The sequence below is a fragment of the Phaenicophaeus curvirostris genome, chromosome 7, assembly GCF_032191515.1.
Source record: "Phaenicophaeus curvirostris isolate KB17595 chromosome 7, BPBGC_Pcur_1.0, whole genome shotgun sequence".
Lineage (NCBI taxonomy): Eukaryota > Metazoa > Chordata > Aves > Cuculiformes > Cuculidae > Phaenicophaeus > Phaenicophaeus curvirostris.
This window is the reverse complement of record NC_091398.1, coordinates 5613306-5640280: the sequence shown is the minus strand read 5'-3', so window position 1 is coordinate 5640280 and position 26975 is coordinate 5613306. Positions and strand designations below refer to the sequence as shown.

At 43.9% G+C, this 26975-nt stretch overlaps 2 protein-coding genes across 8 annotated transcripts; both read left to right on the top strand.

Annotated features, from left to right (window-relative positions):
• Window positions 1-253: 253 nt before the first annotated feature.
• LOC138722466 (UDP-glucuronosyltransferase 1A1-like) lies at window positions 254-26975 on the top strand. 7 transcript variants are annotated; one of them, XM_069860681.1, is made up of 5 exons: window positions 254-1109; window positions 23060-23191; window positions 23453-23540; window positions 24354-24573; window positions 25930-26975. In XM_069860681.1, exons 1-5 carry the CDS (start codon window positions 273-275, stop codon window positions 26225-26227), a joined length of 1575 nt encoding a protein of 524 aa, XP_069716782.1. In that variant the 5' UTR covers window positions 254-272; the 3' UTR covers window positions 26228-26975. The 7 variants fall into 7 exon arrangements, with proteins under 7 accessions (XP_069716782.1, XP_069716780.1, XP_069716781.1 ...); XM_069860679.1 differs by lacking the exon at window positions 254-1109 and adding an exon at window positions 5680-6576; XM_069860680.1 differs by lacking the exon at window positions 254-1109 and adding an exon at window positions 7367-8268.
• Window positions 3458-4528, top strand: LOC138722401 (UDP-glucuronosyltransferase 1A1-like). The gene is made up of 2 exons (XM_069860474.1): window positions 3458-4321; window positions 4499-4528. The coding sequence occupies exons 1-2, from the start codon at window positions 3458-3460 to the stop codon at window positions 4526-4528; spliced, it is 894 nt and encodes a 297-aa protein (XP_069716575.1).

Here is a 26975-nt window from a genome sequence, read left to right as displayed (position 1 = left end):
AAGTATATGACAGGATACACACCTTTCTCACGCTCATACAAACTCGCTTTTGAAGTACAAACTTTATCTCCCTCTTTTGTAATCATTAATCATCTACCGTGACTCCGTTGTGTGCAAACTTGTGAACACCTGAAATATGAGGTCAGTCAAAAGGGCAGAGGTGCTTTTAAGGACCATTGCCACGTGGTGTGTTTGCATGGGTGGAGCATAGCTACAAAAGCTTGCGAACCACTCCTGGACTCTCTTGTGCCTGATTCCGTGCAGCTTGCAACATGCTGGTGGCAATGCTGCTCACCTTCTTGTGCTGCCTGAGTCCTGCTGCTGCTGGGAAACTGCTGGTGATCCCAATGGATGGCAGCCACTGGCTGAGTATGAAGGAGGTCCTGGCAGAGCTGAGCACGAAAGGACACAAAATAGTTGTCATCGCACCAGCCAGCAATCTGCTGATAGATTCCTCGGGGATGTATGAATTCAAAACATATCCTGTACCTTTCGAAATGGAGGACATGAAAAAAAATATACGCTCAATTAGTACAAACAGTTTTAGCGAAGAGCCGTTCCTGACAAGAATTATGAAGATCTGGCATAATTTCAGACAGACCTCTGAATTGTTTCAGGCTTCCTGCAGTTCCTTACTGTACAACAAAGAGATGATGAAATACATTGAAGAAAGTAAATTTGATGCCATCTTTACAGATCCTCTGACACCCTGTGGACAGATAATTGCTTTGTACTTTTCTATCCCTTCTGTTTTCTTTTTGCGGGGCTTCCCATGTGCTATAGACGTTCATGCTGCTCAGAGTCCAGACCCACCATCCTATGTCCCACGAATGTTCTCTCTCAATACGGATCATATGACGTTCCCTGAGAGAGTGAAGAACTTCCTCATCAGCCTTTCAGAGTCTTTCACCTGCAGTTTGGCCTTCTCATCATTTGAAAGTCTGGCCTCAGACTTTCTCCAGCAGCCGATGACAATTACACAGCTTTTAAGCCATGGATCCATCTGGCTGAAGAGAACTGACTTTGTCTTTGACTATCCCACACCTATAATGCCCAACATGGTTTTTATTGGAGGCATAAACTGTGGACACAAAACCCCATTATCTCAGGTTAGTGACTGGCTCAGAAAGGTATAACAAGGGAAAAAAATCTGGCAGTCGTATATCTGCGCGGTGTGGGTGAGGTCTAATAGTTTGTTTGATATGGATATTTCTAACCTAAAAAGAGGACTTAGGTTAATGCTTTCTGTATAACCAATCCACCTGAAAAACAGAGGGGTATAGTTGACCAGGAGAACATGTGATTCCACCTCCTTTCCTTGGGTCTGCCCAATACGGGGATTTTGTTCCGTGAAGAGATCATGTGTTATGCTGTGATTAATTCCAGCTGAAGTCAGGTACAAAAACACCTCACCCAGGAATTCATGCAAAAAGGGCAGGAATTGTAACAGCTCTTCCAAAAATTCTTTGTCTCATGTAAGAGGCAGTAGAATATTTCTTCAAGAGCATTAGCTGGTTATCTGGTCAAAAAAGTAACTTGATGGGTCATGAGCAGCAGAATCATGGGCTCTTTTCTGTCACTGTGTTTGAGCTGAAGGCTGACATTTTGTGGTGAAGGCTTTGGTCTAACTACAGTTTCCACCACAAAAACTAGACAGCTGAGTTCTGAACCGCATTTTTTAGGAAGCATCCAGTTTGGACATGGAAATGTTAATGGGGGGGTTAATTGGATATTTGTGGTCTCAAAAGCACTTGATAAAGGGATGCATATGGTATATGTGTACTCGTGATGTTCGTTAGCTCATGGCTGTATGCGATTTACATTCTTGCTTGCTTGTGTTGTGAGTAGAACAGCCTGATGTGAAGCCAAATATTAAGTGGAAAAGGAGATATAGGAGGAAACTGCTCTGCTTGGCAGATGATAAATCTATGGTTAGTGTAATCCAGTGTTTCAGCAATAAATCAAATTGTTTCCGAGAAAGGATAAAGTTTTATCCTTTGTGAACATTACTTAAAAATAACCTCCCCTCTATTCTTCCCTTGAACTTTTTTTCACCTTCCCTGAGTCTTAGGGAATGGATGCCTGTCACCACTCTTACTCTTCCCCCCAAATTCATAGTCCTTTGTGAATGGGTGAAGCTTCACAGATTTGCATTTTACAGCCTGGCACATCTTCCCCGGAGGCAACCTTAACCTTCTTCAGGCTTTGCTTTACTCCTCCCAGTACTTCCCCTGATGCTGCAACTGTTTGTTTCTGCTGAACTAGTAGAGTTTAGCTCTTGCTTTTCCACAAAAGCCTCTTGGTCAACCCCCCACATGGCCACTTTTATCAGGGCAGTGCTTTTTCCTATCAGTTCTGTCCATCAGAGCTGCTTAATGGCTCCAGAGGGGCAAACCCAGGAAGATCCTCTGGGAAAGCAGGGAGAGGAATCTTGCCTGCAGGCAAGGCCATGTGGCAGCTCCAGGTTCAAATCATACTCTCCTCTGAAGAAAAAGCTCACTCTCACTCGTGCTTAGCAGCTTAAAAACAGACTCCATCAGCAACTCTTATTGCAGAAGTACTGATTCTTCAGCCCTGATTTCTCGTTATCTTCTGACCAAGCCTCTGAATTACACACAAGTTTATCACTAGTACTTATTAACCGCTCAGACACAGTATCTTATTTTCAGTTTGTCATCTGAAGTAATGCCATTTAAACGTCATTTTAAATCAATTCCTGGCTGTTCCTGGCTACATCTGTCTAAGCTTTCCTGAATTTATTTAGGTACAAGGAGATCTGAGTGGTTTTTCCTTCCTATAGCTCCTGGAGGAAGGAAATGACTGAGAGAGGCACAGAGAGATAGGTCAGAATGAGAATAAAGAAGCATTGTGCATGACAGCACTAATTGGGTGGTTTTCCTTTGCTGATGCCAGCCTCAGCTGCTGCGTTACTTACTGTAATCTATTTGTACCTGGTGTACCTGGCCCCAGTGCTGAGCTGTATGTAAATCACAGAGCCTCTACCCTAGGATTTGCACAAATGCCACACTGTGTACTGGCAAATTTTATAATTTGATTTAAACGTGAAGTTAACAAACATTCCAGAACAGCTGCAAAATGCTTATCAAAAAGAAAGGAAAGCAAGAAAGCACTTTAATACCTGTGTTTGGCAAGCCCAGTTACTTAAAAGTGCCATCACTATTCAAGGCTTTGCAAAGTCTGATTGTATTTTCAGTCTAACAGCAATCAGCACAGGGAATCCATCCGAAAGGACCCATCCCAAGGGAGCCTCAGATACCAAGCCTAGTTCTGCCCAACCCAAGTTGATTTATCAGTGATTCACCAATGCCTTGAATGGCTGGTTTTGCTGGAAAAGCCGGGTCGTTAAGGGGGAATGTGGGAATCTGGCAAGAGGCTGTGGGTCTACTTAAAATCTGTTAGGTCAGGGCAGATGAACAGATGCTGGATTTCTAGGAACATGGCTCGAGTGAGTAAACGCAGTTACTTAGTTTCTGCGGGGGTTTTGGTTTTCCTGTCTGTGTTCTGCTTGGCTGATGGAGGGAAGCTGTTGGTGGTGCCCATGGATGGGAGTCACTGGCTCAGCATGCGCTTGGTGCTGGCAGCCCTCAGCCAGAAGGGGCACGAAATAATTGTTGTCGCACCAGAAGTAAACTTGAACGTGAAGGCATCTGATTATTACACTCTAAAAACTTATCCAGTGCCTTTAACTAGGGAAGAACTGGAAGCACGCATGCATTCATTTGCTAATGATCTTTTTGAAAGAAGACCTTTTCTTCAGAGAATTACTGCGCTTTATGAAAAAGCTCAAGTCATCTCTGGTCTCTACGTATCCTCCTGTACCAGTTTACTGCACAATAAGGTTCTGATGCAATATCTTGAAGGACATAAATTTGACGCTGTTCTCATGGATCCTATTGTACCATGTGGACAAATACTGGCTCTGCATCTCTCTATTCCATCTGTTTTCTTTTTACGGGGACTCCCCTGCAGTTTGGATTTGCAGGCTACTCAGTGTCCAGATCCCCCTTCCTACATCCCAAGAACATTTACAGACAACTCAGACCACATGATGTTTATCCAGCGTGTGGAAAACTTATTTCTTAAGTCATCAGAATCCTTTCTTTGCAATTTTGCCTATTTGCCATTTGAACTTCTGGCCTCAGATTTTCTCCACAGACCAGTAACAATGAAGGAACTCCTAAGCCATGGATCCATTTGGCTTAAAAGAATGGATTTTGTTTTTGAGTATCCCATGCCAGTGATGCCCAACATAGTTTTCATTGGAGGTATAAACTGTGGAAAGAAAAAACCATTATCTCAGGTCAGTGATTTCCTTGATAAACTATATTTAGGTCTGAAGAGAAAAGGCTGTTTGCAAATGCTCTGTGTGTATGTAATTGTGTACATGAGTTTGTGGGATTTACATATGCAGTAAGGTATACTGTAAAGAAAATAGGTGAGAAATCGGGCTGATTTTAATTCTCTCCTACCCTCTCAGGTACTTTCCTATAGCATTAGCAGGATCTAAGCACTCTTTTCTTACACAGTTGCTTTTTTCAGGCTAGGTGGAAGCAATTTGTTGCTGTACACTCACTAACTGAGACACATACCCAAGCAGTGAGGGTGATCTCCGTCTTACCAGGCAGGTCTGCTGCTACTCTTTGCCTGATCAGTACTATTAACTTGAACTAATTGTCATAATTGTTTTTTAAAAACAATGAATCTTTCCAGTTAACAGAAACAACCTTTCGTAATTTAGAAATAAAGTGTAGTAATGCATCAGTCAGCAGGTGATGTTCAGGTTGCTTCGTCAGTCTAGGCTTATCCTTTCACTGCATGGATTCCTTACAAAATATTGTGCAAAGCTATTGGAGGTTTTCCTACCTGCTCACAGGACTGAGCATCTGCGACAGCTCATGCTGCCTTCTGAAAAATTTCCCTACAAAAGGTGTACCTAAAGCTGCATAAGTTGGGTAAATCTCCTTTAAAAAATTGTGGTTTGTACCATCAGCCTCCATACTAAATTATTGTATTGTCAAAAACACTTCTGTGCAATAACTTTTGTAATTAGGGCTGACTGCAAATCCCGTCTGTGCATTAGTGTTGATTGCTTTCATTGCCCTGAGGCATACTCTTTGCAGGCTGGTCTAAATGGTATTTCTGACTCGCTAATCCAGTTTTAAATACATCTGGCAGAACCCATGCCCTCCTTCCAGCCCCTACTTCATCCTTCCAAGCAGAGGCATTCAGGGAAATGAACTTTGATAGCCAATTTTCCCTTTAATAACAGTGTCAAGATATGTGAAGCATTGATATTTTTCTGATCTTTGACAAACAGAAAATTATTTGGGCTGGCAGGAAGGGAGGAATGTTCTCAGACTGAAAATTCTTATTTGGAAAATTAATGATCTGTTAATTACCACTTTTGGGCAGACCCCTTGTGAAGGATCCCTTATTTCTTTGAACCCTAGTATTCCTCCAGTACAAAGAGGTGAAGAGGTGGCTGTTAGCAAGTCTAGCAGCTGCTCTGACTACTATCTGCCAAATTGGCTGAATTTTAACACCTCTTATTCCATCTTTGCCATACACAAGATTATAGATTTACTACACAGCAAATAAGTCTAAAGATCATTCCGAGAACTACAGCACAGCTTGCTTAAAAGCCTAGAGCTGGGAATATGCTTCTGGGGCAGCACTCACCAGGTCTCTGCGGAAATGGCCCTGGTGCTCAGTGCTCACCCACAAATCGCGGTGATGCTGGTTCTGCTCCTGTCGGCACTCAGTTTGGCTGCTGGTGGGAAGCTGCTGGTGGTGCCGGTGGATGGGAGTCGTTGGCTCAGCATGCGGGAGGTGCTGGATGGTCTCAGCCAGAAGGGACATGAAATAGTCGTCGTTGCACCTGAAGTAAGCATACATATAAAACCATCAGAGAATTTTATTATGAAAACATATCCAATACCCTTCACAAAGGAGGAAGTGGATGGAAATATCCATTCTTTTTCACGGAATGTATTTGAAGAAGGATTCTTTCTGGGAAGATTTATTAAAATCTGCCAGAGACTAAAAATCATCTCTGACAACGCTCTCTCTACCTGCACACACTTACTGTACAACAAGGAGCTTGTCAGATATCTGGAGGAGAGCAAGTTTGATGCTGTCTTTACAGATCCAATACTACCCTGTGGACTGATCCTGGCTGAGCATCTTTCACTCCCTTCTACATTTTTTTTGCGGGCAATGCCATGTGGTTTAGACTTTGAAGCCACCCAGTGTCCCTATCCCCCTTCCTATGTTCCCAGGATGTTCACGGGCCTTACAGACCGCATGAACTTTTTCCAGCGTATAAAAAACCTAATTCATGACATCCCAAATTATTTTCTCTGTAATTTTTTCTTTCAACCATATGCAAAACTGGCATCTGAGTTCCTCCAGCGGGATGTGACTATGCTAGATCTCTTTCCCCAGGCTTCCATTTGGCTGATAAGGTTAGATTTTGTGTTCGATTACCCAAGGCCTTTAATGCCCAATATGATAGTAATTGGAGGAGTAACCTGTTCTCACAAGAAGCTGTCTCAGGTGGGTCACGCTCTGTTTCTAATTCTTATTCTGGTGGATTTTTGTGTTCTCATAGGTGGTATTTTATCTTGCAGACCTAAGTTGAAATGCCATTTAGGATGCGTAAGGCAAATACTCATGAAAGATATAATTTTTCTCTCACTTTCTTCTTCACTTTGCATGTTGTGTGAAGGCACTTGTATCTTTTCATTGATGAAATATGCTCAGTTGAAGAGAAAATTTAGGTTCTTCTAATGAAGGTCTGTGATGGGACAATGGAAGTACAAAGTACTGCTTAGTACGGGCAATATCTCCTGCAGAGAAAACTGGCATCGTGTGTCCATTTGTCTTCTCATACCAGAAGCCGTCTAAACCAGCTCTGGCACATCTGCTTTGGGGCCAGAATTTGGCTAGAGATGAGTGCTCAAAGAAACAGAGAGTGGGAACAGGTCTTCCCCAGGAGAAGGGAGCAGCCTTTGCTAGGCTGAGTGGTGATGTGGATGAGATAGATCTCTTGTCCTAGCAGGAGATTCAGCCAGAAGGAACCATCAGAAGTGCAGTCCCACCCAGAACCACCCCTGCCTACTTCATGGAACATGTTTTCTTGTTCATCTAATATAAAGAGATGGGGATTATCCAAAGCATTCAGCGCATGGTAACTGCCTTTGGGCTTGGCTGGAATGAGTGCTCATTATTCAGCCTTCTATCAAAGGAATGATTATTCATGGGAAATGCCTCCAGGGGTCAAAGTCAGGCTGCAGCACAGATTGCTTAAACACACAGAACTGGTGCTATTGCTTCAGTGCCGCTGGTGGTTTTCTTCTGGACAGCACTCACCAGATTTCTGCAAAAATGGCCCTGGTGCTCAGTGCTCACCCACGAGTCTCAGCGACGCTGGTTCTGCTCCTGTCCGTGCTCCATTTGGCTGCTGGTGGGAAGCTGCTGGTGGTGCCGGTGGATGGGAGTCACTGGCTCAGCATGCGGGAGGTGCTGGTTGGTCTCCACCAGAAGGGACATGAAATAGTCGTCGTTGCACCCGAGATAAATTTATACATCAAGCCATCAGAGGATTTTGTTATGAAGATGTACCCAGTCTCTTTCACACAGGACGAGCTGGATGAAAATTTTCAAGCATTTTCAAAGGAAATAACTGAGGATGGATCTATTCTAGAAAGAGCTGTTAGATTTTATGAACGGGTAAAAAAAACATTTGCGATCTACTTGGCTACCTGTACCAACTTACTGTACAATAAGGATCTTGTCAGTTATCTTAAGGAGAGTAATTTTGATGCTGTCTTTACAGATCCAATGCTACCCTGTGGGCAGATCCTGGCTGAGCATCTTTCACTCCCTTCTGTGTTTTATTTTCGAGGATCAGCATGTGGTTTAGAATACGAAGCCACCCAGTGTCCCAATCCCCCTTCTTATGTCCCCAGGGTATTAACAGACCTTACAGATCACATGAACTTTCTCCAGCGAGTGAAGAACCTAATCTTTGACATCCCACATAGCTTTTTCTGTGAATTTATTTTTCAATCATACAGAAAACTGGCATCTGAGTTCCTCCAGCGGGAGGTGAATACACTGGATCTCTTTCGCCGGGCTTCCATTTGGCTCATGAGGTTTGATTTTGTGTTTGATTATCCAAGGCCTCTGATGCCCAACATGATTTTTGTTGGAGGAATATCCTGTGTTCACAAGAAGTTGTCTCAGGTGGGTCATGCTTTGATTTTAATTCTTGCTGTGACGGGCTTCTGTGTTCACAAAGATGGAATTTTGCATTGCATGCAGGAATCAAGTTCCCATTTAGGATGAATTAGGCAAATACTCATGAAAGAAATAGTTTTTCTCTCACTTTCTTCCTCACTTTCAACTCTGTGTGTAGGCAGCTGGATATAGCCCATGTGACTATAAATGGTTGTAGAAGGGTCTAGTCTTTAAGGAGATATGCACGTCAGGCACCCTGGCCGCCTGATCACTTCTTTATTTGTCAGTGAAATTACCGGCTCCTACACTTGGGCATTTCCAGAGCTGGAATCAATGGGAATGTCACAGGCTGTGGACACTCAAGCTGCGATGCACTATCTCTGTTTATAAGCAGGCATCACAAGATTTGACCTTGGTGGTGGCAGCATGAGATCTGGGAAGAAAATGAGTCTCAAAGAGCCTGAAGGGGCTACGGTGGCTTGGCAGATCCCGCTCAGAGCCAGCAGAGCTGCCAAAGCTTTTCTGGTAGGAACAGGTGGGGCTTCTTTGGTGCATCCACCACTTTTGCCACCTACCCAGGTAGATTGCTGAACTTTCTTGCTTGTTATCCAGCCTGTTATCAAAGGAATGTTTACACATTTACCACACAACAAATATGCCCAGGGGTCAAAGTTTAGTCTGCAGCATGGGTATTGTTTAAAAGCACAGAGCTGGTGCTATTGCTTCAGTGCCGCTGGTGGTTTTCTTCTGGACAGCACTCACCAGATCTCTTCAGAAATGGCCCTGGTGCTCAGTGCTCATCTGCAAGTCTCGATGATGCTGGTTCTTCTCCTGTCTGTGCTCCATTTGGCTGCTGGTGGGAAGCTGCTGGTTGTGCCAGCAGATGGGAGTCACTGGCTCAGCATGCAGGAGGTGCTGGTTGGTCTCAGCCAGAAGGGACATGAAATAGTTGTAGTGGCACCTGAGACAAATTTATACATCAGGCCATCAAAGAGTTTTATTCTGAAACTGTACCCAGTCCCTTTGACACTGGAAGAGGTGCATGAAAATCTCCAGACTTTTGTAGAAGCTTCTATTCAGGAAGGATCTTTTCTGGGAAGATTTCATAAAGCATTCCAAAGTTGGAAAACACTCTCTGATTTGGCAGTCTCCGGCTGTGCACATTTGCTCTACAATGAGAAGCTTGTCCGATACCTGGAGGAGAGCAAGTTTGATGCTGTCTTTACAGACCCTGTACTACCCTGTGGGCAGATCCTGGCTGAGCATCTTTCTCTCCCTTCCGTGTTTTATTTTCGAGGGACTCCATGTGCATTGGATTTTGAAGCCACTCAGTGTCCCAATCCCCCTTCGTATGTTCCAAGAGCATTTTCAGACCTTACAGACCACATGAACTTTCTCCAGCGGGTAAAGAACCTAGTACTTGACATCCCATTTCATTTTTTCTGTGATGTTGTCTTTCAATCACATGCAAAACTGGCATCCGAGTTCCTTCACCGAGACGTGACTGTGCTAGATCTCTTTCGCCAGGCTTCCATTTGGCTCATGAGGTTTGATTTTGTGTTAGATTATCCAAGACCTTTGATGCCTAACATGGTTTTTGTTGGAGGAATAAACTGTGCTCACAAGAAGCTGCCTCAGGTAGGTTGAGCTCTGTCTTTACTTCGTGTTCTGATGGATTTTTGTGCTCACAAGGATGGGATTTTGTATTGCAGATATGAGTTAGGGTGCCGTTAAGAATGTGTTAGGGAAATACTCATGAAAGAAATCATTTTTCTCTCACTTTCCAAATTCTGACAGGTTTGCTGTATCTTTTCATTGATGAAGTATCATAAAATGGTTTGGTTTGGAAGAGACATTAAAGATAATCTAGTTCCAACCTCTCCTGCCATGGGAAGGGTCACCTCCTACAAGACCAGGCTGCTCAAGGCTCCATGCAATCTGGCCTTGAACACTTCATTGGAGTGAGCATCTGTGACTTCCCGGGGCAACCTGTGCCAGTGCCTCACCACTCTCATTGTTGAGACTTTCCTTCTAATGTCTAGTTTAATTCTTCCCTCTTCCAATTTAAAGCCATTCTCCCTCATCCTATTACTCCATGCCCTTGTAAAATGTCCCTCCCCTGCTTTTCTGTAGCTCCTTTCAGGTTCCAGAAGGCCACTAAAAGGTTTCCTGGAGTCTTCTCTTCTCCAGGGTAAACAACTCCGACTCTCTAGCCCTGTCCTCATAATATAGGTGTTCCAGTCTTCTGATCATCTTTGTGGCGTCCTCTGGACCTGTTCCAATATTTCCATATGCTTGCTATGCTGGGAATTCCAGAACTGGACACATGACTCCAGATAGGGTCTCACGGGAGCGGAGTAGAGGGGGAGAATCCTCTCCCTCGAAATGCTGGCCGTGTTTGTTTTGATGCAGCCCAGTGTTCGGTTTGAATTCTGGGCTGTGAGCGGACATTGCCAGCTCATGTCAAGGTTCTCATCAATGAACACCTCCAAGTCCCTCTCCCCGGGGCTACCCTTTATCATGTTATTCCCCCAACCTGTATTGGAACCATGGATAGCCTAGACCCAGGTGTAGGACCTTGCCTTTGGCCTTATTGTACCTCAAGAGGTTCCTACAGACCCACTTCTCCAGCTTGTCCAGGTCCCTCTGGATGACATCCTGTCCTTCTGGAGTGACAACTGCACCACTCAGTTATGTTCCTTTGATGTCTTTTTCATTATACATATTTTAACCCTCTTTGTGTCGTATTGAGTAATGTGGTACCCTGTCCCCTGGGGAGTGATGATGAGCAGCAGGTAAGTCTGAGGGGCTGTCAAGCTTTGCAGTTGGATATACCCCATGTGACTATAAATGGTTGTAGAAGGGTCTAGTCTTTAAGGAGATATGCACGTCAGGCACCCTGGCCGCATGATCACTTCTTTATTTGTCAGTGAAATTACTGGCTCCTTCACTTGGATATTTCCAGAGCTGGAATCAATGGGAATGTCACAGGCTGTGGACACTCAAGCTACGATGCACTATCTCTGTTTATAAGCAGGCATCACAAGATTTGACCTTGGTGGTGGCAGCATGTGTTCTGGGAAGAAAATGAGTCTCAAAGAGCCTGAAGGGGCTACGGTGGCTTGGCAGATCCCTCTCAGAGCCAGCAGAGCTGCCAAAGCTTTTCTGGTAGGAACAGATGGGGCTTCTTTGGTGCATCCACCACTTTTGCCACCTACCCAGGTAGATTGCTGAACTTTCTTGCTTGTTATCCAGCCTTCTATCAAAGGAATGATTACACATCTATTACATGGTAATATTTACCAAGGGTCAAAGTCAGGCTGCAGCACAGTTTGCTTAAAACCACAGAACTAGTGCTATTGCTTCAGTGCCGCTGGTGGTTTTCTTCTGGACAGCACTCACCAGATTTCTGCAAAAATGGCCCTGGTGCTCAGTGCTCACCCACGAGTCTCAGCGACGCTGGTTCTGCTCCTGTCTGTGCTCCATTTGGCTGCTGGTGGGAAGCTGCTGGTGGTGCCAGTGGATGGGAGTCACTGGCTCAGCATGCGGGAGGTGCTGGTTGGTCTCAGCCAGAAGGGACATGAAATAGTCGTCGTTGCACCTGAGATAAATATACTCATTAAGCCATCAAAGGACTTTGTTATGAAGATGTACCCAGTCTCTTTCACACAGGAAGAGCTGAATAACCATTTCAAGAGAAGTATCGACATTGTATTTGAAGGAGGGTCTTTTCTAGAAAGATTTCTTAAAACCTATCAAGGAATGAAAAATGTTTCTGCCATCTTCCTGGCTACCTGTACCAACTTACTGTACAACAAGGAGCTTGTCCGATATCTGGAGGAGAGCAAGTTTGATGCTGTCTTTACAGATCCTATACTACCCTGTGGACAGATCTTGGCTGAGCATCTTTCACTTCCTTCCATCTTTTATTTGCAGCAACTGCCATGTGGTTTAGACTTTGAAGCCACTCAGTGTCCCAATCCTCCTTCTTATATCCCCAGGGGATTTACAGACCTTACAGACCACATGAACTTTCTCCAGCGGGTGAAGAATCTAATCTTTGACATCTCGAATTTTTTTCTTTGTGATTTTTTGTTTGAATTATACTCGCAACTGGCATCTGAGTTCCTCCAGCGGGATGTGACTGCGCTGGATCTCTTTCGCCAGGCTTCCATTTGGCTCATTAAGCTAGACTTTGTTGTACATTATCCAAGACCATTGATGCCCAACATGATTTTTGTTGGAGGAATAAACTGTGCTCACAAGAAGCTGCCTCAGGTGGGTTGTACTCTGTTTTTCCCTTGTCAGTTTTACATACTTTTACCTACTCTGAAAAATTATAACCAGGTTTTGCTAGAAGCTATCTTTCTAGGGGTGTCAGTAGGAGGGTTTTCAAACTGCTTTTGGTTTTCAGAGAGGTGTCAGTAGTTGTTTCTGTGAAGGCACCTGTATATCACAGTATAAAGATGGAGGTGTTGTATATGGAATTATCTCTGGGACACTCCCCATTGGTCTTGTGCTTCTACTCAAAGCCAGCTTTGACATTAGGGAGATTGTTCAGTGCTTCACTCAGGGTTGTTGATGTGGTGCAAGGCAGACTTTCACCTAAAGAGACTTTCTCTTACCCTTCTGTCCAGTTTGTCATTGCTGATTTCCTCTACATTCCTGTCTTTTTTTTTTTTTATTTAAAGAAGTATTCTCTATGTCATAGACTCATAAAATACTTTCATTTGGAAAGTCTTCCTTATGCCCTCTTGCTAAGGGAATTGAAAACAGGAATAAGGTCTCTTGCTAGCCTTCTCTCCTCAATCCTGAGCAAGCTTGTCTTTCTCAGCCCCTTTTTGTACATCATGGTCCCTTACTCTAACCAACCATCTGCTTGGCTTTTGCTAGACTTGCTCCAGCATATCAATTTCTTGTACTGGAGAGCTCCAAACTGGGTTCGTGTCTTCAGATGTTTCCTAGTTGCTGAACAGAAGGGAAGGATCACCTCCCTGAGTCTGCTGATTGCACTCTTGCTCATACAGCCAGGGTGCTATCACCTCCATGGATGCAAGGGCACATCTCCGACTCATATTCAACTTTGTTTTCCACAAAGAACCCCAGGCCATTTTCTACAGAGTTGCTTTCTGTCCAGCTGGAATGCAGCTTGTCCTGTGGCATATTCTATCCCAGCAGCAGAACTTTGCTTTTGCCTTTGCTGACCTTCTTGATGCTCCTGTTGGCCCATTTTTTCAGCTTGTAACATTCTTTTTGAATATCCCAGGCCAGTAACGCACTTTCTTTGAAGGATCAACTGGCATAATAAAAATAAAGTATGTGTTAGTTTACTTTATTTTTATAAAATGAATGCTGGATTTATTTCAGATTGCTATTTTAAAATGTGTATTCAAATATATTTTGTGGTTTGCAGAACAACTTCATACCTTCAAGTTTTCTTCAAGGCCAGATTGGACGGGGCTTTGAGCAGCCTGGCCTAGTGGGAGGTGTCTCTGCTCACAGCAGTGGGGTTGGAACTGGATGATCTTTAAGGTCCCTTCCAATCTAAACCATTCTATGATTCTATGATTCTGTCATGTTTTTCAGATATTGAATATGCAAAACATTGAAACAGACCTTATTTTTCAGAAAAAGTTGACTCTGACACAGTAAAATTGAAGCCTTTTTAAGAGGATTCAAACTTGGCATTCAGTCTAAAAAAGCAGAGATGGAATAAGCTGCATAGATAAAGTGATGAAAAGAACTATGCCAGCAGGTTTGTGACAGAGGTCTATAATACCCTGAAAAGTGTAGCAAAGGTGAAAGGGGAGCTGATATGCAATTTCTCCCAGTATTTGACCTGTGGCTTTCACTGAAATGAGGGAGCAGCAAGCTTAAAGCAAACAAAAGGGTGCTTTTTTCATACCAGGATCAAAACCCAATATTGCCTCTCACCACGAGCAGATTTTTTTGTAGTCAAAAGCTATGAATTTACAAAGGATGGATGTGGGTGGTTAATAAGAGGTACATTCTGCCTGCTAGGATTTGTAGAATTACAAAAGAGGTAATCAAAAGTTCCCCTAACTGGAAATATTTGCTGTATCCTTTCCAGCATGCAACCTTGACACTCAACTCTGTACTTTAGCTTTACTCTCTCCTGGTAGATATCTCACTTCATCTTTAACTTTGGAATGAACTGAACTTGTGGACTTCAGTCTCTGGAGTCATATAAACATAAAATGATGTGTGTGTGTCTGTGTCTGTGTCGTTCAAAATCCAGTGGCACAACTTTTGAACTTTTATGAACCTGCCGTTAGCCTTAAGGAGCTTTGCCTTTTGCTTTTTTACCTCTATAATGTTGTTTTGCTGCATTAAATATTAGTGTTACACAGATAATACACATTTGGCTGAGACGTTAGCAGAACTCAAAGACTACCTGGGATTTGCTGTGTATTAAATATGAAATTTGAGGGCCCGCTATGGGTTAGCACAGGGTAACCGTAGAGCTGCAGCCTGGGGTTAATTTCCTACCTGAGCATCTGCTGCCACCTTAGGGCACGTGTAATGCTGTGTCGCCTTGTTGCATGAGATCTTTTCCTCTTTTTTCACCAAAACAACGTGCAAATGTAGGGTTTGCAACTATTCCCTGGCACATGAGAATGCCTTCTATGCACCTCCTTTAGTTTTCGGTCATTTACCATCACCTCACTGTCAGCTGGAAAGTTTTGAGTGAACAGGCTACAAAATGGGACTGTGTTGATGTCTGAAACTCCTTCCACTTCAATGCAGTTTCCTTGGTTGTTACAGTCCTTCCTGCTGTCCTGAGAATGGCTCATGAGAAACACCTTTTTTAACTTGCCACATGGAAAGCCTCTTGTCAAAATAAACTTTTTGGATATTCTTAGCCTTGGAACATGCTTGTCATCACGCCCAGGTGCCTTTAGCAAAGGTAAACATTTAATGAAACAATTTTCCCATCACTCTTACCTGTGCCAAGACAACTCTTTCAGGCTGCTGCACAGCACGAAGAAACTATTCAGAGCTCTCTCCAGTGAGGTGGGCTTGGTTGAGAATCTAAAACATTCTCTCTTCTCCAGTCTGCAATTGGTCTTGTTCAGCTGCTGTTCCTGTATCTTATTTTGTGTTAGTTAACTTGCAAACTTTTTTCATCCACCTTTTCCCCTTCCATGAAGTATGTCCTAATGGCAGATCAGGGTCAGATCCTCTTTGTCAGGCATCTCTCTCAAGCACAAACTGCAGATATCCACTTTGCCAAGTTTATCTCAAAAGTTTTCATGTGCCTTTTCATGTTCTCCCTACCTAAGGACGTTGCTTTGTTTGTAGTGCTTATTTCATTCATCCATCTACCCACTGGGTTTCTGCTGCATTATTTGCTGCAGCTTCAACCCAGGTTCTCAAGGATAATTAGGCACTTAAAACCCATTCAGATCAGCCTGATTTGGATACCTAAATAAGCCCTTGGAGTGGAAGTGTCTTCCACATCAGGCCATATCAGCCATGCTGTTACACCTGCAAACTTTCAAAACCTCAGAGGTAAAAAGTTTTTTTCTGAATGTTCAGTTGGAATCTCTCAAACTGCCATTTGTGGCCCTTATTAGACTATTTACTGATATCAGAAAAGTTTGGCTCCTTCGTGGTTACTCTCCATCAAGTAGCTGTAGGCTGCAGTTGTGTGTTATAAAGAACAGGACTTCCAATGTGATTTGGGGTTTTTGTTGGCTAAAAATCGTATCATAGCACATGCAGAAGCAGTTCAGAAAGTCTGTTTTCCCTTCTTCTGGTAACGAGGACACAAGTGTGGGCTTCCTGTTGGCTCATATCACAGCCAAGCCTTTTTAACTTAAAATCATAGAGCAGGATCATAGAATCATTAAGGTTGGAAAAGACCTCTAAGATCTTCAAGTTCAACTGTCAGTCCAGCACCACCATATCTATTAAGCCATGTCACGAAGTGCCACATCTACACATTTTTTTTTCATACCTCCAGGGGACTCCACCACTTTCCTGGTGGCTACTTTTGACAAGTAGCTGTTATTAAGAACTTTCAAAAATGTTCAGTTTGTAGCTTCTGTCCTATGAACTCATATGGCCCTTCTTGAGCAAGGACCACATATTCTGCTGCATCATTGCTTTCAAAAAGATGTTTGGCATGGAGGCTCTCTCCTATGAACTCTTATGGCCCCTCTCGAGCAAGGAGTATGTATTCTGCTGCATCATTGTTCATATAAAAAGGGTGTTAGGTTAATATGTTACTCAAACTTTGGTGACACCACAACTTGGTGTGCTGGCTTATGCTTGCCACCCTGTGTGAACTCTAGGCACCTTTCTGAGCAAAGGCATAAGAGCAAGTTGGAAGTTCAGGTCTTTTGTGTCAACATAATTATATTTTTTCTGAATCATTTCAGATAACATAAATGCATGGAAACGTTTCTTGCTTTAAACCCATACTAGTGCTCTTATCAGTGCTTTTATCACCATTTAATATGATCTTTGAACTCAACCTCTCTTAGCAAACAATGTGTAGAGGTAAAGATGAAAGACCATCAAGTTATAAATGAGGTACGACCATTTCTTACTTTCACATGCTGCTTGGAAGAAGCAAGAAGGACCAGTTTGTTTCTTTTCCTGCCGACAGGCCCATGACAGTTATGTGGAGGTACCAGATACACACTGGGCTTGTTCTTTTTCTTACTTTCTGGAGTCTGGCAGAAGGAGGGAAGCTCTTGGTTGTGCCTCAGGATGGAAGTCACTGGCTGAGCATGCGCGTGGTTCTGGAAGAACTCTCGGAGAGGGGGCATGAGATCATTGCAGTGATTCCTGAAGCCACTTTGCTCATGAAAAGCTCTCAATCTTTCACCATCAAAACATACCCTGTGCCTTACACACAGGAGTTTGTGGATAGATTCTACAATTCCATCGGTGAAAAAAGTTTTGATAACCCTCCCCTTCTAGAAAAAATTACAATTTTACTCAGCAATATATCAGATCTGACCAACATGTTCTCTTCTGCTTGTCGGCATCTGTTACATGATGAAGAACTAATGAATTACCTCCGTGACAGCAAATTTGATGCCATTATGATGGATCCTGTGTTGCCCTGTGGACCGATTATTGCAGAATATCTCTCCCTTCCTTCAGTATATTTCCTGCGTGGTCTTCCATGTACCTTAGACTACAAGGCCACCCAGTGTCCCAGTCCCTTTTCTTACGTGCCAAGGGATTTCACAACCAGTACAGATCACATGACATTTATGGAGCGTGTGAAGAACCTCCTAGATGGATTTTCAGAGCAGTTGCTTTGCTATCTGTTTTACGTAAAATATGAGAACTTAGCTTCTGAGTTTCTTCAGAGAGAAGTAACAGTACTGGAACTCTTTAGCCAAGCATCCATTTGGCTGATGAGATATGACTTTGTTTTTGAGTATCCACGCCCGATAATGCCAAATATGGTCTACATTGGAGGCATCAACTGTAAGCAGAGGCAGCAGTTATCAAAGGTTTGTCATTGTGTACGTTGAGGGTATTATCGCATTTATTAGCGATTATTTAAGATTTGCTTTTTTTTAAGTACTTCCTCTAGTAGTATTTGAGCCTGAGCCAATGTTTGATCTGGATGGTGTGATTTGGAGGTGGGAATCTCAGGCTCTGCTAGATGTTCACAAGACTTGCACTGCTGGCAGCTGAAGAGTTTCTCTCCAGGAGAGGTCAGGTGAAGTTGTCTAAGTTATGTCGCTGCCTGGGTATCGCTTACCTTGTTGTAAGCATGGCATTATAACATTAGACAATCATGGCCTGGCTACATCTAGATACATGAAGAAATAATTCTAGGTCATACGATTCAATATCCCTAACAGTTGTGGAATACTGATTAATTGCAGACTTGACAGGACGAAAGAAAATGTGGAACTAACTCTATGTTTGTACCCAGGCACTTACAGTTGCCATAGAGGTTGATAATGTGAGTAAATACCCCAAAACCAGAGGTATGCAATCAAAGATGGTAAAGGGAGAACTTTTGCCTCTGAATTTGTGTAAGAAGCAATGTCAGATAGAATATAAGAAGTTGATTGGAAAAAAGAAACTCTCAGGATTGTACCTACCTACCCTCCCTCCCTCGCTTGTTTAGATCTCCTTAATGGACTGTTTAAATAGTGCAGATACCAGTTTTGTTCTGTTTTTCAGAGTGTAGTGATGTTGCAACAGCAGAAGTTACCACTGAGCTTGCATCACATTTACTACTGTAGAATCAGGGCTTTCACTTTGATAACGGCTACAAATCTGAAGACAAATCTTATCAACCCACTCTGTATCAAATCTCTGTAATCACTGCTTCTTGCTTAGACTCCAAGAGTGCAAGGTAGTCCAAAGATCAGACTTTGATTCTGAGTTTTGTGTCCACTCAGCAGAGCAGACTCAAGGCAGGGAGTTAATCATTAACGGGGTGTTAATAAGACAGTGATGGCTCAGTCAGGTGTTACCTCTCATTCATGACTGTTTGGCCTTTAGGCACAACACACTGCCACTTGCCTGATACTTCTCTCTTAAGCATTTGAATCCATCTTTATCAATGACCTGGATGGAGGCATCGAGTGCACCCTTAGCAAGTTTGTGGATGATACTAAGCTGGGTGGAAGTGTGGATCTGCTGGAGGGTAGGGAGGCTCCAAAGGGATCTGAACAGGCTGGACCGCTGGGCTGAGACCAATGGCATGAGGTTTAACCAGGCCAAATGCCGGGTCCTGCACTTGGGGCACAACAACCCTATGCAGCTACAGACTAGGAGAAGTCTGTCTAGAAAGCTGCCTGGAGGAGAGGGACCTGGGAGTGTTGGGTGACAGCGACTGAACATGAGCCAGCAGTGGCCCAGGTGGCCAAGAAAGCCAATGGCATCTTGGCTTGTGTCAGAAACGGTGTGACCAGCAGGTCCAGGGAGGTTATCCTCCCTCTGTACTCGGCACTGGTGAGACCGCTCCTCGAATCCTGCGTTCAGTTCTGGGCCCCTCACCACAAGAAGGATGTTGAGGCTCTGAAGCGAGTCCAGAGAAGAGCAACAAAGCTGGTGAAGGGGCTGGAGAACAGGCCTTATGAGGAACGGCTGAGAGAGCTGGGGGTGTTTAGCCTGGAGAAGAGGAGGCTGAGGGGAGACCTCATTGCTCTCTACAACTACCTGAAAGGAGGTTGTGGAGAGGAGGGTGCTGGCCTCTTCTCCCAGGTGACGGGGACAGGACGAGAGGGAACGTCCTCAAGCTCCACCAGGGGAGGTTCAGGCTGGACATCAGGAAAATTTTTTCATGGAAAGGGTCATTGGGCACTGGCAGAGGCTGCCCAGGGAGGTGGTTGAGTTGCCTTTCCTGGAGGTGTTTAAGGGACAGGTGGATGAGGTGCTGATTGGCATGGTTTAGTGTTTGATAGGAATGATTGGACTCGATGATCTGGTGGGTCTTTTCCAACCTGGTGATTCTATGATTCTATGATTTACCTTGCACTCCCCGTTGCTTAAAGCTTTGACTGTGCACAGATGATAAAGCCATCATTTTTAACCCACAGTTAAAAATTATCCTCATTTCTGCCCAACAAACATACAATCCGTTAAAAATTAAACACTTACCTTAAGACTAAAGTGCAAAGTACTCCATGCTTCTGTCCTCGTCCCCATGCAATAATTTTGCAGCTGTTGAAAACTTTGCTGTCCACACAAGGAAAATGGCTTCTTCAAATCCAGGATTTACTTCTCTTGTCTCCCATGTTGTGTTTTTCTTGCTCCTGTGGACTTTTTCTGAAGGTGGAAAGCTTTTGGTGGTACCTATTGATGGCAGCCACTGGCTCAGCATGCGTCCGATTGTGGAGCAGCTCAGACAGAGAGGACATGCAATTTTGGTGCTTGCGCCAGAGATAAATTTGCGGATAGATTCGTCGGTACTTTATACTCTGAAAACGTACTCTGTGCCTTACACCAAGGAGTATGTCGAGGGAGAATTTAAAAAGCTGGGGCATAGGAGTTTCACACCTCAGCCCTTCTTGGAAAAATTCTCAAAAATGGCAAATATTACAACCATGTTCTTTGATTCCTGCAAACGCCTTCTGTCTGACAAAGAGTTGATGGAATACCTTGAAGAAAGCAGATTTGATGCTGTCTTTATGGATCCTTATTTTCCATGTGGACAGATAGTGGCTGAATATCTCTCTCTACCTTCTGTGTACCTCGTACGGGGACTGCCGTGCAGCCTAGACTCCCACGCCACCCTCTGCCCAAATCCTCCCTCTTACGTTCCTAGGTTCTTCACTCGCTACACAGACCGCATGACGTTCCTCCAGCGCGCAGGCAATCTCATAGCTAGCCTGAGCAGTTCCCTGGCTTGCAGCTTTCTTTATTCACCTTATGATGCTTTGATCAAAGAATTCCTCCAACAGGAGGCAACAGTGCCTGAGCTGATCAGCCACGCATCTATTTGGCTCATGAAATACGACTTTGTGTTTGAGTATCCCAGGCCACTAATGCCTAATATGATCTTGGTCGGAGGCATAAGCTGCACTCAGGAAAAAGCATTATCACAGGTTAGTTAACTTTTTTTCCCTCCCTAGTTTAGCTATGGCTGCACTGTTTGCTCTCACCATGAGATGGAGCTCCAGGAGAAAGAGTGAGGTGGAATCATAGAATCGTAGACTCATAGAATCACCAGGTTGGAAAAGACCCACTGGATCATCGAGTCCAACCATTCCTATCGATCACTAAACCATGTCTCTCAGCACCTCGTCCACCCGTCCCTTAAGCCCCTCCAGGGAAGGTGACTCAACCCCCTCCCTGGGCAGCCTGTTTCAGTGCCCAATGACCCTTTCCGTGAGAAACTTTTTCCTGATGTCCAGCCTGAACCTCTCCTGGTGGAGCTTGAGGCCACTCCCTCTCGTCCTGTCCCCTGTCACTTGGGAAGTGGCTAGGGAAGCACTTCATGCCTCTGCATCCCTGTGCAGTGAGGAGTTCAGTGTTTTGTGGGAGACCTCCAGGTGTCCAGACAAACATGCACAAAAAGTTGGGCTTTTCCCCTCAGTATTTTCCAGCAGCCCATTTCCAGGAATCTATTTCTGTGTACCTGTTTACAAGACTTGGTTCTAGCTGGGGTAATGGACAACTAGAGGACAATTCCTGCAGGAATTTCAGACAGTGGCTGACTTGAATGAAATCCCCACCACCCAGTGAAGCAGCAAGAGATCTTGGTTTGTGTAAAACACTGTTCCAGATCTGGACTGCAACTGCATTTTTCTTGAACTATGCCAAACTTAAATAAATATGGGATATCAGCCATTTTCCACTAAGAAATCCTTCTAGCTCTTAGTGTTTTCTCTTATTTTTCAGTGAATGTCCAGTGGTTCAGAAAGGTTGTGCATAGCACCGACTGATACAAGCAGATGACGGTTAAAAAGACTTCATGGGAACAACCCACCTATTCCCAAAGCAAGGCTATAAAAAGTTTCATAATGGTAGTGGTGTTTCTGAGCAGAAAGTTAGAACCTGGCCCATGAAAACATTTAAAGAACAGAGTAAAACTGATGTGCTGGTCCCACAGAAAATAAATAAGACTAAATACATCCTTAAATAGCCATATCTATTCCACTGCATCAGGAACTGCCAAAGAATTTTGAACCAAAACCGTATTTGTAATTGGGAGGGGACTTTGCAGTTTCCAGATGTCTGTGAGTTTATACAGAACTGAGTCCTGAGCTCCCAACCAGATGTCTACAACATCTTAATGGAGAACCTGTCTTCAGAGAAATCTGGTAAGGCAGAACCAAGCCCTGAAATGAGAGTTACACTTCAGCTTGTTTGCCTCCAGGGGAACGTCAGGTCTGCTGTTCAGGGTGCAGCTATCCCCAAACCATAGATGGCTTCTTCTGTTTGGGATCCAGCCTCAAGAGAAGGGCCACAGCACTCTGGGCAGCCACAAAAATGCATAACGGAGTGTAAACTAAGGTGGTCAGTCTTGGTTATGCCCTCAGACTCTACAGATAACATTTCAATTGCCAGACTTATGGAAATATTTATCTCATTTTCTTCCACTCAATTAACTGATGCCTGCAACAATTCTCCCCAGTTTTGTGTCTCCTGCCCTGGCTTTATCAAATATTTCTCTATGGCACCAGATTTTTGCTCCTGCCTTTGGCTGGTTTTATGCTTTATCAGAATCCTTTTGTTCTCAGATTCCAGTGACAGATGTCTTAGTCTTTCTTTTATTTAAATCAAGCAAACAATACAGATAAAGATTGGTAGTGGTTCAGTATTATCATTCTCAAACGAGGCCAAATAAATCCAGATCATAGAAGTTAGAGCTATTTGCTGTCAGAACACTTACCAAAATCTTAATTCTCTCTTGTAGCAGCACGTTCTGAATAGAAGAGCATCAACTCTAAATCTAGAGCATCTGACTTGCAATAAATGTGACAATAAAACACATTTACCTGGAGATCACTACAGCATCTTTTTTTACTACACAGAAACCAATGTCTTTGAGCAGGCAGGCTTTGCTACATGACTGTTGTATTTTTTTTCTCCTTTCCACTGAATCTCAGTTCAAGCCCCAGTTCTGCAAATACTCATGCACCTCTACAACTTTGTTCATCCACCTGTGGTTATGTTTTTTCTTGGGACTCGTTCTCATATAGATAGCTAATCTTCCTGATCATCATTGTTGTTGTGTTGAGTGCTCATTTTAATGCCTTTCCAGAGAGGTTTTTGGGATTGTGACAAAAATTACAGCATATCACATGGAAAGGACTTTGACTACAAGTGTGCTTTGTGTTGGCAGGAATTTGAAGCTATTGTGAACGCCTCTGGAGAACATGGCATTGTTGTCTTCTCTCTGGGCTCCATGGTCTCTGAGATCCCTATGAAGAAAGCCGAAGAAATCGCAGATGCCTTGGGCTCAGTCCCTCAAACGGTATGGTTTCCTTCTCCCCCTTCCAGCACAGCAATTCAACACTGTCTTCAAACACGTTATTACCTTCAGCTTTCAGCGTGTTCAATCCTCCCTTCTTTCTCCTGCTCCCTGATGCCAGAATAAACTAGCACCCCAGCTGCTCTGCATGGCAGAACGGTTTTTGTGCACTGTGGATGTTTTTAGCTGTGCTTTTTGAAGCCGCTGAGGAGCTGCGAGATGCCGGTTGCTGAGAACTGATGTTGCGTTTACTTCTCTTCAAAGGTTTTGTGGCGATATACGGGAGAGGTGCCCCACAACCTGCCGAAAAACGTAAAGCTTCTCAAATGGCTGCCACAGAATGATCTCCTAGGTAGGTCTGAGATACCTTGAGTGATCCCAGCGTGTTTCTTTTAATCTGATAATGCTGTTGTAAGGCCCCATTGACATCATCTGTGCTGACTGCCTGCATTGCTGGGTCACAGGACTTCTTTGCAGCTTTTCCTGTTTGAACGGGAGCTCATCTTTTAGAAACTGATCTCATTGCACCTTCAAAATTGCCAGATCATGAAACAACACTGTTTGGAAAGGTGTTCCAACATTTGAGCACCTTTACTGTCAAAAATGGGAGATCTTTATCTCTGGTTAGTCAGTCTCAACACCCAGCCATGGGCTTTTGTCATGTTTTTGTCTACTAGACAGCAAAGAAAATTTAAGGTCCTTGAGTGAGCATTTCCCACCAGGTTGTTGGGCTTTTCAAGTGGTAAAATAGTACATGCTGTCACAAGGAACACATTTGTTGGTTAGACAACGGGGCTCGGCTATGGGAGATCTGCAAAGCCAGCAAATGAAAGACATGGTAAAAAAACAAGAAACGGTAACATCCTCTTTAACCTCACTTGGCTCTGATTTCATCCTAAAATCTGAGAAGCTTTGGAGGATTATCCAAGGCTTTCCAGAGATTACCCAAACCAAGACAGAGCTCTACAACCCACGGTTTGTTCAATCCCCTGTAATGTCTTGTTCTCAGCAGCCCTAAGTCTGTCCATAGGTAATGATACACATGACAGCCCAAAGTTCTGGATTTATACCTACTAGTGACATTTTTGTGCAAGTTTTCCCCCAGAGATGTGTTACTGTGACTTAACAAATCAAATGGCTAAGCAAGTCTTTCTTTTCTCCACAGCTCACCCTAAGACTCGTGCCTTTATTACCCACGGAGGCTCACATGGTGTTTACGAGGGCATATGCAACGCAGTGCCGATGCTACTAATGCCTTTATTTGGAGACCAGATGGACAACGCCAAGCGAGTAGAGTCGCGGGGAGCAGGACTGACACTGAATATACTTGAAATGACTTCGCAGGACATATCCACCGCCCTGAAGGCAGTTATTAATGATAAAAAGTCAGTAACAGGAGCACAGCTTTTCTCCTTGTACTCTTGCGTAACGCCAGCACTCTAGCTTGCAGCTTAACGGAATACTAATCTGTTCTTATATGCCTGCTTATATCAAAGTTACATCATTGAGAAGCTGACGGTTGCCCTGGGTTAACCTCGTCCTGTCCCTGTAGCAGCCCCCTTCTCACTGCCTGGGATTATAATCATTAGGTGACAAGAACTGGCTGATCTGAGAGGATGCAGGTTATCAGAGAGATGGTGTATAAGTGCAATGGAAGAAACCAAGGTGACAAAAGATGTGTCACCTGCTTAAAGGCAAATTTACCAGGCAGTGATGTTGAGGACTTTGACACAAAGTGGTTTAAAAGGCAATCAGTGAAGGGAGATGTGGCAAACTGCTTTTGTTCCCCCAGTCAGCGGTGACATGAGGCAGTGGGGACACTGAAAAGGTTGAAGGGCTTGGCTGCCTGGCGCATTTTCTTTGCGTGAGGATTGCCCAGAGATGCTGTCTGCACAGCAGCAGGAGGGAGGAAATTAGTGTCAGTGCCTCGGTATAGTTCAGAGTCTGTACTTCATCAGGAAGCATTGCCTCCCAGCTGGCAGGATTTACTAAACACTCATTTATTTCACAAACCACTTTTCTTAGTCATCTTCCCTACCTAGTGCTCACAAGGAACTGCATGAGCACTGACAGCTGCCGCCTGGCTCAGCAATGCTGGACGATTCCAGCACAGACCAGGAAAAATGTACATAGATACGCTGAGGTGGTACAGGGAACCATGCTAGATATCACAGTTTTGCAGTCAACATGCCCAAGGTGTTTTAAGGCATCACAGCAAAAGGGAGATTTTAGAGATACCCTCCTCTTCTCTGCTCCCATTCACTAGCGCCTCTCACTCCTTGGCATCCTCTTCCCCATGGTGTTTCTGTAAAACAGCACCTTTCTGCCGTTGATTCCCCACCAGTGTTCTTCTTCTTCTTTTAATAACAATAATAACAACAACAACAACAACAACAACAACAACAATAATAATAATAATAATAATAATGCATCTTTATCTTCAGCTGAGTGGCTTTTCTATATCCATTCTCATATTTCAGACAGAGATTTTGCTGACAGCTCTGACTAAGCTTTTTCTTCTTTTCCAATACCTTTCCCTCTTTTCTTTTGTCATTGAAAACAGCACATTTCTGGGCCCATAATGTTACTGATTTCCTTCTCATGGGGTGGTGGTGTTGGGGAAAACCACCAGAGAAGCCCCCAGAGGGCCATCAGACAACTGACACTGCATCAGTTGTATCCGGGGGACTCAGTCTCAACAGCACAAGTCATTGAAAATGCCCAATATCTTTTCTTGGCAGGTACAAAGAGAACATCCAGCGTCTCTCAGACCTTCATCTCGACAGACCCATCCACCCCCTGGACCTGGCTGTGTACTGGGTGGAGTTTGTAATGAGACACAAAGGGGCCCCCCACCTGCGACCCGCTGCTCATGACCTGAACTGGATCCAGTACCACTCCTTGGACGTCATCGCCTTCCTCCTCGCTGTGGTCCTCCTCTCCCTCTTCATTTCTCTGAAGTGCTGCCTGTTCTGCTGCCGCAGGTGCTGCTGTAAGAAGGGAAGAACGAGAAAGCCAACCAAATCAAAGTCCCACTAACAGATGAAACCAGTGGTAGGAGATAAAGCCTCCACTCCAGACCAGAAGGATCAGAGAACGTCTCAAATTTCATTAAAATAATCACTGACTTTCAGTCAAGAAATAATAACATTCACTTTAAACTAGCACCATGGGAGGGGTTGTTTCACTGATATGATTTTTGCCTTTAATTAAGAATCGGTTGTTGAAAATAATTTGGATAGGAGTGCTGCAGTCACTTGGGAGGATAAAAGCGTGAAGTCCAAGGCACTTGGCTTCCACATCTTTGCGTACAAAGAACTCATGGTGACATTTTTTTTTAACCTCTATATGCAGTGGAGATGTACAGGGATTTCAGTAAGACTGCTTCAAAGGCTTTATGAGAACAATTTCCTCTAGCGTAAGGCTCTCAGCTTTATTAAGCACTTTGAAATCTTTGTATATCTGTTGTTACAGAAGAGGCAAGTGTTATATACTGACAATGCAAGTCGCATAAGCCAAGCCAGATGCACATCTTAAATGGGTTTTGTGTGTGTTTACAATTCCCTGAACTTGAGTAAGGCTTTGGCAGGGAAGTGGTTGTAAAGCCACTGGAGTTTCACTCAGGTTCCCCCATCAGGTAGAGTGCTGTTTTCTGGAGTTTACCTGATAGGTGATGAGACCTTTGTAAGCATTGTTTATAAAACCCAACTGATCTACTCTTTGAAATGATGCTCATCTAAAGACTTGAACCACAGTCCTATAAATAAATGCCCAATACTAACAACAA

Excerpts from the sequence above, each read along its gene's own strand:
- LOC138722466 (XM_069860676.1), top strand. The coding sequence starts at position 19,896 with ATGCTTCTGTCCTCGTCCCCATGCAATAATTTTGCAGCTGTTGAAAAC. Across the intron at positions 23,192-23,452 it reads TGGGCTCAGTCCCTCAAACG|GTTTTGTGGCGATATACGGG; the intron begins GTATGGTTTCCT and ends TTCTCTTCAAAG. Across the intron at positions 24,574-25,929 it reads GCAGTTATTAATGATAAAAA|GTACAAAGAGAACATCCAGC; the intron begins GTCAGTAACAGG and ends TTTTCTTGGCAG.
- LOC138722401 (XM_069860474.1), top strand. The coding sequence starts at position 3,458 with ATGGCTCGAGTGAGTAAACGCAGTTACTTAGTTTCTGCGGGGGTTTTG. Across the intron at positions 4,322-4,498 it reads AGAAAAAACCATTATCTCAG|GTACTTTCCTATAGCATTAG; the intron begins GTCAGTGATTTC and ends CTACCCTCTCAG.